Source organism: Linderina pennispora (genome assembly GCF_002104995.1).
Source record: "Linderina pennispora strain ATCC 12442 chromosome Unknown DL89scaffold_12, whole genome shotgun sequence".
Taxonomy (NCBI): domain Eukaryota; kingdom Fungi; phylum Kickxellomycota; class Kickxellomycetes; order Kickxellales; family Kickxellaceae; genus Linderina; species Linderina pennispora.
Window position 1 is genome coordinate 397,663 of NW_024468260.1, and position 14,822 is coordinate 412,484.

Genomic DNA, 14,822 nt, shown 5'->3' on the forward strand with positions numbered 1-14,822 from the left:
ACGGCTGCCAGATGTAGATGGCGGTCAATAAACCAGCCACACATTATAACTCCAGCTAGGAAGACCAAGCTCCCAACCCACGATAGCCTCAGGCGGGCTTCTGCCTGGTATCTTGGCTGGTGCACAGTCATCGCCAGGGGTTTCAACGAGTCGCTGCTTATACAAACGCAGAAGTAAATCAGTCGTGCACCCGCCTGTAATAGACCCAACAAGGTTGCCGACGCCTAAGGGAAGGAAGCAGATGCCAGAAATGCCTTGGGACAGGTGATAGATATTCTGGAAGGCGAGAGGATTGCCAGTCGAGTTTGTAAAATAGGTGCCAAAGAGCATGGCAAAGTAGAACATGACCAACGCGACTGCTGGATAGCGGACGGTAGCGATATCGACGAGAGGGTTATTGGACCTGATATTTAAAGGTGGGGGGATATTGACCTGTTGGATCCTGTGCTTCAGTGACACCAGACGGCGGTGGGTCTCTGGCAGAACAAAGGTCGCTAATAGACACATCACGCCGCCCCAAATTGCCAGGAATCCAAAATACCCAGCGCCATCCGACGTCCTGGCCGACGTACCCACCAATTAATGGCCCAATGCAAGGACCAAGCAATGGTCCCAGATAGTATATCCCGAGGGCAGTGCCGCGCTGTTCGCGTGGGTAGATGTCAGAGATTGTTCCAGCACCGGCGCCTTGCACGGCAGAGGCACCTGCCGACTGAACAATGCGCGAAATGATCAGGGCAGATAATGAGTTGGACAAGGCACACCCAATGCTACCTGCAGTATAGATGAACATGGATACAGCATAGACAGGCTTGCGGCCGATCTGATCGGCCAGATTGCTCCAGACCAATGGAAAAATGGCCATGGAGATCATGTATGAAGTAATTGTCCAGGTTATTCCAGACTGTGTCGTGTGGAGATCGTCGCGTACTTTCTGAATGCTGGGATAGTACATGTTTGCCGACAAGGGGCTGACCAGCGCAGTGATAGCCGCGATGGAGACGATCACAGCTTTCATTCGGGGCGTGAATGGGGCGTAGGGCAACTGCCCACTTTCGCCAGGAGACACTGTCTTAGGAGTCTTTGACAGCTCAGACAGTTTCTCTGAGGCGTCGGTATGAGTCTGGCCCGAAGATATCGATGCCATTGTACGGGGCTTGAAATATGTGGCGGTGATCGGGGTAGGCTGACCGAACAATCAGTCTGGTGATACGAGGAACCGGTATCCTGATTCAAGGCAAGATGGAATGCTGTGTAGCTTGGGTCTATAAGATGACAGATGACTATCAAGATGATGAAGGATATTGGACGTATGAGAGCTGGGGCCGCAAGCTTCTGTTTTATAGGCAGCCAGACTGCTTTTATATGGGCCTCTTTGTTGGGAGACAAGACTATTCATACTCACTGATAGCAAGTTGAGTGGAATAGTCGGCTTTCCTTTCCCCACCCATTCTATTTGTCGGCACTGCACCTGGGCTTCGGAAAAATTATTTTGCGGCAATACGAGCAAATTAATGGCTGGCACCGAGACACGGCTTTGGGAACAGCTGGAGAACCATTTACCCGGCCACATCCAACAGGGCGACACAGGATTGTGTGAGGCATTCTGCTATGAAGAGCGTAAACCATACCCCGAGTAAAGTAGTGCCGGCAAACACTGGGTCCGAGACTGGACGGCAGATGCACACAATATACATGATACCTCCCTTGACAAGTAATGTAAGGGGGGATTTAAAAAAGTTAAACGAACATGGGATGGCTATATATATACTATAACAGGAGGTGTACGGGCTGTTGTCATAGAAATAAATGCAAAACACGGCCTTTGGATATGTAGTTGGCAATCGGAAACACTACTTGGATCGATCGATCGGGAAGCGCTTGCGAATCTGCTCACCATTGAACGAGATTAGTAGCGTGATGGCCCCGCTGATAGCAGCAAGGCCACCAAAGATAGTGAATTCCCAGCCCCAGCCAACGCCATCCTTGATAGTGATGATAATTTGCGTGCAAATTCCACTCCAAATGCTACGGAAGAAGGATTGCGAGGCCGTGATGCTTGCACTGCGTGTCGCGTAGAGATCAACAAGGTAGTTGGATGTGTTCGAGAGCTGCCATGTCATACTGAAGCCAATGAGAAACTGCACGACAATGGCTCCGGCGAGGGGCACATTCCCACGTTGTGCCATCCATCCATACCCAATGCTGCAAGCAATAAATACCACAGCACCAGTCCATAGGTACCGAATTCGGATCTCTGCTGGAACCTTGACTACGGCGTTGGGGTTGCCGTCTTCTTCAAGGGTTTTTCTTGGTTAGCTTTTTTCGTTCGCGACTCAGCAGAAAATCAACCAGCCGACCGCCAACAACCGAGCCCAATAGACAGCCCATGCCCATACCAAGATATGTTATTCCGGTGGTAGTCTCTGAGAGCTTGTAGACGGATTGCATGACAAAGGTGTTCGAGTTACTCACTAAGATGTAGCAACCAAAGATCATCGAGTTGTGGAAGATGATGGCCAAGATGACCGGGTTGCGCGCAAGAAGCAAGGTGCTGACCGGATTGTTGTCTCTCCACTTGGGCTTTGGTGGGATATTGACTGGCCGAATCTTGTGCCTTTGGGCTACAATGCGACGGTGGGTTTCGGGCAGGAACAGCGTGACACCGATGCAGGCAATGCCCGCCATGATCGTCAGCATCCAGAAGATCGCACGCCATCCCAGGTGCTGTGCGACGGCGCCACCGATGATCGGTGCCAGAGGTGGCCCAAGCAGAGCACCCATGAAGTAGAATCCCATCGCAGTGCCGCGCTGCTCGCGTTCAAACACATCAGCAATCGTGCCTGCTCCAACACCAAGCACCGATGACGAGCCCATCGACTGGATAATGCGCGAGGCAAGCATGGCAGCGATATTCCTTGACAGAGCACATCCGACACATCCGCCCATGTAGACCAGCATAGAGCTTATGTACATGTACCGGCGACCGTACCGTTCGGCAGCATTGGTCCAGAAAAGAGGAAAGACAGCCATTGCATACAGAAAAACCGATACCGTCGAGTTAACCATCGACAGCGACACGTCCAAGTCTTTGGCCATTGTTTGGATTGCGGGAAAGTAGCTCGACGATGAAAATGGACCAAGGATGCCACAGTAAGCAGTCAGCACAATGATCAGAGTCTTCTGGAACTTTGAAAAGTGTGAAAACGGCCGGCGCATTGGGTCGTCATTCTCATCGTTGTTGCCACTGGCTGGGTCAACCTCGAGACCCGCCCTCTCCTCACTGCCACTCCTGGACGATGTCCTTGCTTGCAGTGCTGTCTGATGGTTTGTGTGCAAGTGTACCACCTGCAATCTGGCTATTCTCTGTGCCTGAGCTGGACACCTGACAGCTGCTGTGTCAGAGTCATGTAATCAATAATATGTAACAGTACTGTTTAAAGGAATGTAACAAGGGAATGAAAAATGTCTGTGCGTGGTGTGCTGCGTGGTAATTGAAGAAAAGGAAGCAAAAGATTGCTGGATTTGGAATGGCAGGTCGCCTTTTTAACTGGGCAAGGTGCCTCCATAGCAAAGCTCCTCCGGGTGGCATGCAAAAAGGAAGCAGGATTCTTCTCTGATAGAATGCTGTGTGGAAGATACGGAGTTGGCTGTATGCTGCCCCTCTGCAATTCGCTAGCTCCGAGACCAGTGAGGAGAGCTCACAGGCAGCTCTGGTCTAGGAAACCCAGCACAGTTGTTTTTTTTGCGACCCGGATGCCTGCAGATAACGCTCTCACATCTTTCCCAGCCTATGTGCAGATCCTTTGCAAATAAGCAGGCTGCAGCCCAAGTACGGTGGCGACAACCAGCACAACGAGCTTGCATTTCCGCGAGATCGTCGCAGCCCGGGCCCACGGACGAATTGCGAAGTCCGCGTTCATTCTTCACTGCGTATGCTATTCAAAGCATACCATTCCCGAATGTAGACCGTGTAACTCTCATCTCAGTGGCCCTCTCTCCTCCTACATAGCGCACGCCCTCCCCCTGGTCGTCCGCGCCAGGCAGTAGACATACATGCGCTGCCTGCATGCTGAACAATGGAACTGGCCGCTACCAGATATTCCCATTATTTGTAGATTAGGTTGTATAAAAAACTGGCTAAATGATTTCCCGAACTCCGAACAAATCCGACTAATGCATCGGTGATTGATGACAGGGATTCAGACATAGATGAATCGCGGATCCTCATGGTGATTCAGCCGACCAGACAGCGTGGCGAACTGCCGCGACATGATGGTGCTGACTCGCCGTAGCTGGCGTTTCACCAGAGACTGCCGCCGAGAAAGTTGCTCTGCAATATAAATTTCGTCCTCTTCGTCAATGTACGGGATCGAATCCTCTGGCACGGACGTGTCGTATTCCAGGTAGGCAAGTATTTCATCCAGCTCATCGTTTTTAGACTGCGAGTACCGGGGACACGCTGAGGACTCGCGTCCGATAAATTTGACTTTGACATCATCTAATGATGGCGACAGGTACGGCTCATCCAGAGGCCCAGGCATACATGCCGATCGCTTTCTGTGCCACGGGTTCAGCGAGTTGCGCATGCGTATAAACCACTGTTGCTCTGAGACCATTGCGCACTGTAGGGTGGTGTCAATAGAGGTTTGTGCGGGTATTTGTCTAATATGTCAAGAGAGTAGGCGATCTCTGTTCTATTTATGTGCGAATTTTGCGTGTCAGCAGAGAAATTGAAAAGAGCCCAGAATTCTAGACGCCGCCCTTGCTTGTAGGCCGTCCATGCTAGCTTAAATATTGGCAGGCACCTCATTCCACCCTTCCATACCTCTCCATGCTGCCTTGCCTCAGGCCCATTTTCCACATTGCAGTGTGCGGAGGTCAAGAGCTGTATTGGATTATTCCAATGTGCGAAAAAGAGGGGTAGTATATTGGAAATCATGCCAAGGAAGAGACCATGTGTCCTGGGTGCTAGGCGCGGTATAAACGAGGGTGGAGATAAGTGGCGGGATCTGCTGTGGTTGTTATGCCAAGCAATCCAGGTAGTCCGCCAAGAATGTGGACTCGTTGGAGCCTGTGTTATTACTCCCTTTTTACCTTGGCACTGCGATTGAAAGCAGGTATGGTGGTCGCTCTATTTACTTCTTCTTCGGCTTGCTCGTCTTGTCGGTGACAGTGATCAGCCGCGGTGGGAGGCCGTGCTTCTCCAGCAGCTTGGCCAGGGCGCTGACATGGTGTCCCTGTACAATCACCGCCAAGGCGTTTTTCTTGCCAGGGACCGGATCTACAGTCGTACTCGATGCACAAATCGTGCGCAGCTCCTTGGCTACCGCATGGGGATCAATCTCGTACTTCTCCAGGCCAACAGTGCGGGTGATGACCTTGTTGCCCATCTTCTTCTCGCACAAGATCTCTACCTGTGGCGGAGCGCCGATCTTGGCCGTCGGCGTCTTACCGGGAATACGAAGCTCGGTGTACAGCGTCATCTTTTCCTGTAGCCGCGACTGCAGTTTGTCGCGCGGGAACACAGTCAGCTTCGAGTACTCATCCTTGGTCAGCAGCCCATCGCACAAACGGTGGTCCAGTTTGACCTGCCGCGGGTTCTTGGGATCGATAAGGCCGTGCGCCTTGATATAATCCTCAAGCACACTCCGCGCCTGATGGCGGCTAAAGTATCCCGACGGCGTTGAGGCGCCGACCTCATCAAACAGCGGCTTGAGGCCGTTTGAGGGCTTGAAAAGCTCGATGACCTGGATCATGCCACTGGCGGTCTTATCAACTCGGCCAACCGTGGGCTGAGCTGAAGATGCGCCAGTCGCTGCGCTGCTTGCCACAGCATGGCCCTTTTTCGCCAACGACACCTTGTACGGCTTGTACTCGAGCATCTCCTTGTGTTTCCAGTTGAACGACTTGATATGCGATTCGCCGCGGATATCCTTCAGCTGCACCAGGCCACGCTTCTCAGCTGCCTTCAGAAACTTGGCCAGCTTCTTGTACGTTGACTTTTTGATGTCGAGCTCCTGGTTGTGCGGCGCATTGGAAACAATGTAATGAGAGTAGAGCGTCGACGAGTTGAGCGGAAGCAGATCTGTGGCCGCCTTCTGGTCCAGCACTGTGGCCATGACCTGCTTGAGTGCCTCCAGCAACAGCGAATCCATCTCGGCTGGCGTAGGCTTAGTTGACGGCTCCGATACTGGGGCCGCAGCTGACTCTGAAATCACAGCCTCCTTTTCCAGCCGTGCGCTCAGCTGTGCGCTGTCGCGCTCTAGTGGTACCAACTCTTCGCTAGTCGCTGCGGCCGTGCCACTGGCAGGCGGTTTCTTGGTCACCACAGTCCAGTCGCCTCCGTCATCCTCGCCTCCACCGTCATCGCTGCTATCGCCAAAATCACCCTCCACATGCAGCGCAGAACCCGTGCCCGCCTGTAGAATCTCTTGTGGATGCGCCTTGCTACCAGACTCCCATAGATGGTCCTTGTACGTGTGGGTGATCAGCACTGCCTTGCCCTTGGCACCAGCAACACTGGTGACACCCTTGGTCTCAAAGGTCAGGACGCCAACTGCCTGCGCAGCCAAACTCCCTGGGCAGCAAATAGCCACGACAGCGCCCCTCTTGAGATCGGGCAGCCCGCCGTCAGGAATGATCAGTCCAGGAGCCATCAGGTCGGCTCCGTTGATCAGCTTTTTGACTACTGCTGGCCATGTCCACAGTATCGGCAGCATGGTTGGAAACCTCCACAGCGAGTAGACCGTCGGCACCAACACCGATTCCTGGTTGTCGAGAAGCTCGGCCTTGATCCACAGCGGGTCACCCGGCCCATCGTATATAATCTGGCCCCTTTCGCCAACATGCGATACGAATTTGGCTGTTTGCAGGTTGTTTGGAACCGGTAGCACTGCGTCAGAGTCCTTTGCATCCTCGACGGCCCCCCACGCCTCAGGGAATTCCTCCTTCGCCTCCTTAATTAGACGTCGACAGTCAGAGGACCGCACCGGTGTACGGCTCTTTATGTTAAACGGCTTCTTGAACATTGGACCAGAGACTAATTTATAACGTAAATGAAGGCACAAGGTGATAGAAAAGGGAGAAAAAGCTGAACGAGGCTTCTAGCAAGCCAAGCTTCGTGTCACCACAGCCGCAGTTGCGTGAGCCGGTTCAGTGGGACAACATCAGATTAAAAGTGTGAAAATGAAAAATGGAAATGGATGCTAGGTGAATTTTTTGTTGTTGCTGGTACTTGGCTGCACGCTCAGCGCAGAGAGAAACAGGTCCTATCTCCTTTCCTTGATGACATACGTGAGCCAGAGCAACGACAGCCCGAGGCTGCCGGCCGAGAATAACCAGCAGGATTCCGATATCTGGCCAGAAGGCAAGTACGTCAAACCCGAACGATGATAGCAGCGCAGCGCTAGGCACCTGGATCTCGAGTCCAAAGCGCACCTCCTCAACAGTGGCGAACCGCAGCTCGCTAATGGCCATAGCCTCATATGCCAAATTGAACGATGACACATGGCACAAAGGCTGGATGATGGCTGGCATCGAATCCTTGTTGAGAATCAGACCGCCGAACAGCAACGAGAACAGGAGCATGATCGAGGCAATGAAGTTTGAGACCACCAGCTCCTCCGCCAAAAGCCCAATGAAGAACATCTGCGAGGCTACAGTCAGGTTGAACAATGTCAACGTCCCAAAGAACTTGACAAACTGATGCACCTGTTGCCGATAGCCCAGTCATCGGGTATGCGATCAGCGTCAGCAGCAAAGGCGGAACCACACGCAGAGGAATAAGGTCGAATGTAACCTTCGCCATGAAATACGCTAGCGGATCGTAGTAGGCGTTAGCACGCTCGCGCAGATATAGCAGGCCGCTCCTCCGAAAACACCAAGAGCGATGTAGTGCATCCGAATCCGTAGAACGCCAGAATGAACATCAGCAGACCAAGGCGGTTCTGCATCCCCTGTATCGAGTTGTCGAGCTGGTAGAAGAGAACACCGCACATCAGCCCAATGAATACAGAAAGGGCGTAGTTGGCCAGCATCAGCGTCGGGTCGCGGTAAAGGTGGTTGAATATGCGCGCTGACAAGACCTTGAATTGCTCGTACACTGTCGGTCGGTGCTTGTCATTGAACGTGTCGCTTATGCGCTCGCCTCGCAGGCGGCGGTAGAACAGGTATGCAAGATCGCGCAGGTTGATGAGGATGACTGCAACCTGCTGGTACGGTGTTACTGGCCGAGTGTAAGGCGTGCCACCATACGTGCTGCTGGCGGTCTTGAATTCGGACGGCGTCCACTCCGCACCAGTCACTGTGTTGAGATCGTCTGTCATCTCGATGTACTGCTTGCTCTCTGTGAAATTCTCGACTAGCCGCTCAAGGCTGACTTCGATATCATAAACAAGGAACTGTGATCCCTGACGATTGGACTTGCTTAGGAACTTAGGGGCCCTCAGATGTCTTTAAGAGCTTTTCAGCCAGCTTCACTTGCCTGGCGCTGGCTGGACGGCTGGCTGTCTTCGGCAGGTGAAGGCAGAAGCTCGGGGCTGTCTTTGGCAAGCTTGCTCCACTCATCATATTCGCTATCAACCTCGTCGTCGACTAGCTTCACCGGCTTGAGTTCGGCTGTGATCGCAATTTGTTCCTTTCCCTCCTTCTTCTTACCACTCACCGTTGCCTGCTGCACCAGATCGATAGAGAAATCGGCGATGTTGTACCCTTCAGGTACTGGATGGCCGATGGACTCCAAGTACTGGACCATCGTATTTGCCGGTCCCGAATAGCACATCTGGCCAGCAGCCAAGATAATCAGCCGGTCAAACATGCTGAAAATGTCTGTCCGTGGCTGGTGAATAGTGCATATGACAGTGCGTCCGTACCTCCGAGCCAGCTGCGACAGCGTGTCCATGACAACGTATGCATTGTAGGCATCAAGACCAGACGTGGGCTCATCAAGGAATATGATAGAAGGAGATGTGACAAGCTCACAGGCAATCGACACACGCCGCATCTCTCCGCCACTGATTCCTCGTGCACCCGATTTGCCGATGCGTGAGTCGCGCACTGTCCACAGGACCGAGCTCCTCAAGCACCTCGCGTACGCGCTCCTCTTTTGCGGCACGCGACATTGACCGTGGCAGGCGCAATAGCGCCGAGGTCATCACTGCCTCGTGGACAGTGGCAGTTGACACATGCAAATCCTGCTGGTCGACATAACCTGACATTCCGGTGAAACTCCTCGGTTGTGATGTCGCCGATAAGGTCGCGGTTGTTTATCTGCACCTTTCCAATAACCTCGCCATACTTTTCGCGCCGCGAGAGAATATCCAGCAGTGTGCTTTTCCCTGCACCCGAGGCACCAAGAATAGCCAAGATTTCTCCCGGCCTGACGATGCCTGACACGCCCTTGAGGATCTCGACTGTCTGCTGGCTGTCTTCTCTGGTACTATCTTTCGCATTCCTGCCTGCCATCCATGTTAAAGCGCCTTTGAGCGACACCAGTTCGTTGTTCTGAACCGGGATCGAGTAGCTGATGTCGCGGAACGCAACCGTGGCCCGTAGCGTGCTCATCATCATATCGTCAATCTCATGCGTAGCCTGTGCCGCACCGCTGCCCTTCTTCTTGCTCATATCCGGTACTGTTGCATCCTTTTCGCAGCTTGCATCGTCTTCTTCGCTGTCGTTGGAGATTCCTTGTGTCTTCACCAGGATTTTGATTACGCGCAGCACGACGTAGACCATCATCAGAGACGTGCTGACACCGATCAGCATATTGCCTTTGCTTGTCAGATGGCTCTTCTTTTGGTATGTTGGCAGCTGGCTGTAGTGCACGCACTGGCCAACATTGCACGACATCTGGATCGAGTCTTCGCCAAAGATATCGGCAATGATTTTGCTGACGCTAAACTCACGGATATGGCATCCGCTGAACCCATCGTCATGGCACCGGATGTTCACTGGCCCCTCGACCTCCTCCAAAACCGACGAAATATCGAACCCAAAGTTGCCGCACAGGAGTCGACCCGGGACACACCTGCACGTCATGCGCTTACACTGAACGAGGGCGGTAGGAGTTTGCGCCCCATGTGCTGGTGTCACATTGGTCCAAGTCACAGTAGAAGGATTCCTTGCCATTCACCCAGAACTGCGCATCACATGTCCGCTCCTTCTTATGGCAGGCGAAGGTCATCCGTGGCACAACACCATCAGGCAAGTAGTCTGCAAGCTGCCGGTTTGCAACAATGCATAGCCCAGACACATCGGATATGAGTCTGCTACCACGGTAGCATCGACCTCCATCACCGGTTGGAATCAACGGGTCGCAGGCTGCGTCGGTTAGGCAGGCTATGTGTTGGAGGTGTCAACAAGGGCATTAGCAAAGAATATATATGTGGCAATGTGTTTTAGGATGAAATAAATGATACCATTTACTTACTATTACAATTCCAGCCACCCCAGCCTGGGCGGCACTCAGTGTCTTGGTGGCAGTGTCCGCTTTTGGCTGCGGGGCGCTTTCCTTCATCGACAGGACTCGCGCACGCTATATAAGAGTATGGCGTACATAACAGAGTTTTCCATCATTAGCGGGCATTATTAGGATAAAAAGTATCCGGTATTAGTCAAGGCTGGCCAATATCGATAGTGCTATTCTGACATGGCAACTATTGAAGTAGCAGCCCTGCTTGCCACAGGTCATATTTCAATAATGATGGCGACCACTTAATTAGCTGTTACTGCTGTTAGCCTCCCCAGCTCTCCTCTCCCCATCCACCGACACAAGCAGAACGCAATATACCAGCAAAACAATTCCGCGAGCTACTTACCTGGCCGCATACAATCTTCGCCTGTCCACCCTGAGGGACAATCACATCGCCCTGTGAACCGGTTGCAGGTTGAGTTGTGTCCACAGACAGAACCTGGATATAGGCAGTTGAAGCACGATGGGCATCCTTCGGGAATATGTTTCTCCTCGATGCTAACAAAGTTTTGAATTCCGACCGCCTTGGCAAGTCCAACCAGATTCGACGTGTCATTGCCTTTAATGAGATTGTCAACCGCATCGGCAATATCAACAGCTGCGCCGCTGTTAACTATTCCTCCAATGATATTGTTGAGGCCGCCACCCTCGGCGCCATCGCTATTGCCGTTCACCATCCCACCAATTGCATTAGCAATACCGTTGATATTGATGTTTCCGTCGCCACTAGCAACAGTGCTGATGATGTCGTTGACGTTCAAGCCGTTCAGCAAGTTGCCGATATCACCTGCGCCAAAAGCTGCGCTTGGATGGCCGCTGTTCTGGTCTCGGTGATGGGCACCAGCAGGTGAGACTCCGCCCACCTGATTATTGGCAATGATCTGACCCATCAGAGATGCGATTCCACCGTTCAAGCCGTTGTTCCGATTGCCTGTGTTTGGAGACGTATCCTGGCGCTGGCGTTGGTTGTTATTGGCCATGCTGCCAATTCCGGACATCATGATGCCAAAAGTAGTAGCCATATTTCCAACCTCGTTCATGTCGATTACGTTGGCCAGGTTATTGGCAATCTCAAGCCCAATGGCACCGAAGTTGACATTTCCTTGGTCATCACCCGCCATCAGGTCCAGGATGCCGTCCAGATTGAAACCAGCAAGCGGCAGCTCATCTGATGGAGCTGCGACACTGCCTGGTTTGGGTACACCAGAAAGCTGAGTGCTGGATTTGGTGGCCGCTGATGGGCTGGAGCCAGGTATCTTCTGGGGCTCAAGCGGCAGGGCGTTTGGCTCTGCTGCAGCTGCAGCCGGTAGGGGACTGGAAGGATGTGTATCCGGAAGCTCCTTACGAGATATTACAATATCGAATTCAGATCCTTCGTTTTCGAAAACAACAGAGACCGGTGCTTGGTTGTTGAGGCCAGGACCTGCCGTGTTGGCAGATACAGCCTGGATTATCAATAGCCAAGGGTAGACCAGCCAGTGCTTCATATCAAGTAGTTGAAAGCGCACCCAGTATTTGCAGCTATAAAATAAGGAAGGATATATGGTGTGGTGACTACACTGTGCGTGGTGGGCTAGGCAAAATAAAAGCGATATTACCAAGATATGCTGTAGGGGTTTGCACAGATGGTAGGCAGATGGATACAGGGATAGACAGAAGTGGAGCAAAGGGCTGTTTCTTTGTCATTCCAGAAAAGTGATGCAGCTGGCTGGCATATTGAGGCAGTGGTGAAGACCTCTGGCAGCTATGTAGTCTCTTGGCGTGCTCAAGCTGGCCATGGCGAGAAAGTAATGTACAAATATGTGTTCGCAGTTTCCACCATCTTTAGCACATGCGTGGCGCGAGTCGCCCGACTGCTCACCGGGCAAACAAATTAGATTGACCTTGTGGAGGTATGTGGAGAGATAGTGTTGGTTTAACTATAAGCCTAAGGCACACATGTAGAATGAGGTCTGTAACTGTCAAATAGGACGGAAAATATGCCTGGACTGCATGCAGCGCTGAGGCAGTGACAGAAATTGGCATAGGTATGCAGCACTGTAGCCGTGCAGGTATGACAAGGACAGTAAATATCAATATAATCGAACAATTTCGTCTACAGCGCTGGTGACTGGTGACTGGTCCTGGATACGTCCGAAAATAGGCGTTTCGCATTCAGACTCCACCGAGGATGTCGGCGGTCGTCAAGGAGTGTAATACCATTTAATCCAGGTGAAACAACGCAAGATCGAAGAGAAAGGTGTGGTGGGGGAAATGGGGGAAAACTACAAGGGCGGTAAGGGAACGGGAGGCAGGAGAGCAAAAGTCATAACAGATTCATTAAGCACTTTTTGGTCCGTGGAGCCAGCACAACAAAAAGAGAATGAGAATATAGGCTCGATAGCTCCTTTAGATGCTGGAAATAGCAGTGGCCAAAATTACAGCAGCAGCAGTGGAGATTACGCTGAAGCCCTGCACGTGTGAGGCAGCAGCTGATGAATTGACATTACGCTCAAGATACGCCGATATCTGGTCGATGCCGTCCTTGCGAGACGAGCCAGAGCTGCTTTGGTTCTCCAGCGACGAATTACTATCGCCACGTCCAAAGTCGCTCAAATCATCGTCATCGCTGTCCGATGCGGAGGCAGGAACGACGCTACTGGCATTTGCCGATGACTGCTTGTGGTTACTGTTCTGGTGGCCTGTGTTGCCTAGTGAACTGCTACTAGTGCTTGTGCTGGTCGAGTTTGAGTAGCACTTGATACTCACAGACTTGATGTATGCCGTGAACTGCGCACCGGCCTTGGAGCTCGGTATTGAACCTGCCCACGCGGTGGTAAGATACGGGTTAGTGGAGCCACTTGCGTCCCAGATGGAGAACGACAGCCGTGCAGCTTTTTGCGGGAAGGTGAATTTTCGCAGGCCCTCTGCCCACGTATCGGCGCGGTGAACTGTGCGAATAACGGCACCGTTCACGTACCAGGAGATGCTGTCTGGTTGCCACAGGATGCGGTACTCGTTGTAATTGGACACTGGGTCGGACGAGACCACTGATGACACTGGGTTTCCGAGATCCACCTGGCCATCGACGTAGTAGTTGGCCTGGACCCGGTTTGTAGTCGACCCGGCAAAATCTAAGCTGATGCTCCCACCCGAGTCGTCTTGCAACTGCATCGATGTGACCACTCCTGGAGCAGTCGAGCCGGACTGGATGGTGGCGGTAATGGATCCGTATTGAATCCAGCTAACATTGGAGAATGGTCAGGAAAATATAGTTGGCGATCAGTATTTTGTTTGAGCTGCGGGATCCAAAACGGCTCCAATGGAGCAAGACTGCGCCCAGCGGGACTTTTTCTGAGTTGCCTTGCAAAGGCTGGAAAGAGCAGTTCGCGGTTGGCTCCAGTTCACAAGCAGGCTGCAGTGATATCATCGACCACACATGGTGGGGAGGCGATCATTTTTTGCAGCTAGAGAACTCCCCTTTGCGGTGCATGGCTCATGCAGTTGAATCTGCCCACGCGTTGCAATCAGCAAAGGAGGAAGCCCCAATTAGCGGCCTGAACCATGCATTCCAAAACAATGCCCTATGATGCTGGGCTGGACCACAGGAGGGGTATTGCGGTCTGTGCTGGCGGTCCAAGCAGAAGCAGCGTTCGTGTCCACGCCCCTCGCCCCTTCCATCTGTCGGCGAGATAGCCCGGCTCTGCTGCAAACGTCGACTAGGCCTTACCTTGTAGAATAGACAGTAGTGCCGTCAAACACTGTGTTGCTGGGCTTTGACTTTTGCAGGGACAAGGCCAGCCTGGCTGAGTCGGCGGAAGCCCGGTCTGGCGTTAGCTCTGAGACAAACGATGCGTGGGCCGGGTTTCCGTCATACTGGCCTGGCAGCCACTAAGGACTTGAGATGGCCAAAGGTGTACGACCCCGACTTGCACTGCGCCGAAGGACAGGCGCCTGTATCTTTGGCGTTCAAGCCTGAGCATGCTGCCAGCGCATGACTGAAAAATACCGACGCTGCGACCAGCTGGAGCGCACAAATCCTCATTCTTTATAAGAAAACAATAATAAGGGCGAGGAGAGAGGAGAGGGAGGAGAGACCAGCACGCGTTCGGACCCAAGCCGATATATGCTGCTGTCTAATGCGGAAATGGTAAAGAGGGAGAATAGAAGGTTTAGAAATAAGGCGGAAGGGGAGGAGGGAAGGGAGGGAGGAGAAAGAAGAAAGAGCAGGCTAGAATGAAAAATAAGTGCTAGGGGAATGGTTAAAAATGCAGCTGAGAAAAATTGGTGGAAAGAGTGGAAAAGGATGTCCAAAGCTGTCAAAGGAGTAGAAAATAAAAGACTGGGAATGAGACCGTCAGCCTGCCACACA

At 52.4% G+C, this 14,822-nt stretch overlaps 5 protein-coding genes across 5 annotated transcripts; all 5 read right to left on the bottom strand.

The window, feature by feature from the left end:
• Positions 1-262: 262 nt before the first annotated feature.
• On the bottom strand, positions 263-1,317 carry DL89DRAFT_46902 (MFS general substrate transporter). The gene has a single exon (XM_040891703.1). The coding sequence runs from the start codon at positions 1,145-1,147 to the stop codon at positions 395-397; it is 753 nt and encodes a 250-aa protein (XP_040741446.1). The 5' UTR covers positions 1,148-1,317; the 3' UTR covers positions 263-394.
• Positions 1,318-1,740: 423 nt separating this feature from the next.
• DL89DRAFT_269358 (MFS general substrate transporter) lies at positions 1,741-3,481 on the bottom strand. The gene is given in 4 exon segments (XM_040888265.1): positions 1,741-2,296; positions 2,337-3,279; positions 3,299-3,364; positions 3,384-3,481. 4 exon segments carry the CDS (start codon positions 3,408-3,410, stop codon positions 1,854-1,856), a joined length of 1,479 nt encoding a protein of 492 aa, XP_040741447.1. The 5' UTR covers positions 3,411-3,481; the 3' UTR covers positions 1,741-1,853.
• Positions 3,482-4,874: 1,393 nt separating this feature from the next.
• DL89DRAFT_269360 (uncharacterized protein) lies at positions 4,875-7,093 on the bottom strand. The gene has a single exon (XM_040888266.1). It carries the CDS (start codon positions 7,029-7,031, stop codon positions 5,139-5,141), a length of 1,893 nt encoding a protein of 630 aa, XP_040741448.1. The 5' UTR covers positions 7,032-7,093; the 3' UTR covers positions 4,875-5,138.
• On the bottom strand, positions 7,079-9,218 carry DL89DRAFT_269361 (uncharacterized protein; the record flags this gene model as incomplete). Its single annotated transcript, XM_040888267.1, has 6 exons — positions 7,079-7,283; positions 7,342-7,658; positions 7,714-7,846; positions 7,884-8,445; positions 8,502-9,057; positions 9,116-9,218. The coding sequence occupies 6 exons, from the start codon at positions 9,216-9,218 to the stop codon at positions 7,272-7,274; spliced, it is 1,683 nt and encodes a 560-aa protein (XP_040741449.1). The 3' UTR covers positions 7,079-7,271.
• A 3,207-nt stretch (positions 9,219-12,425) lies between these two features.
• DL89DRAFT_269362 (concanavalin A-like lectin/glucanase) lies at positions 12,426-14,749 on the bottom strand. Its single transcript, XM_040888268.1, has 3 exons — positions 14,399-14,749; positions 14,181-14,331; positions 12,426-13,694 (listed from the first exon to the last, which is right to left on the bottom strand). The coding sequence occupies exons 1-3, from the start codon at positions 14,493-14,495 to the stop codon at positions 12,860-12,862; spliced, it is 1,083 nt and encodes a 360-aa protein (XP_040741450.1). The 5' UTR covers positions 14,496-14,749; the 3' UTR covers positions 12,426-12,859.
• Positions 14,750-14,822: the final 73 nt, after the last annotated feature.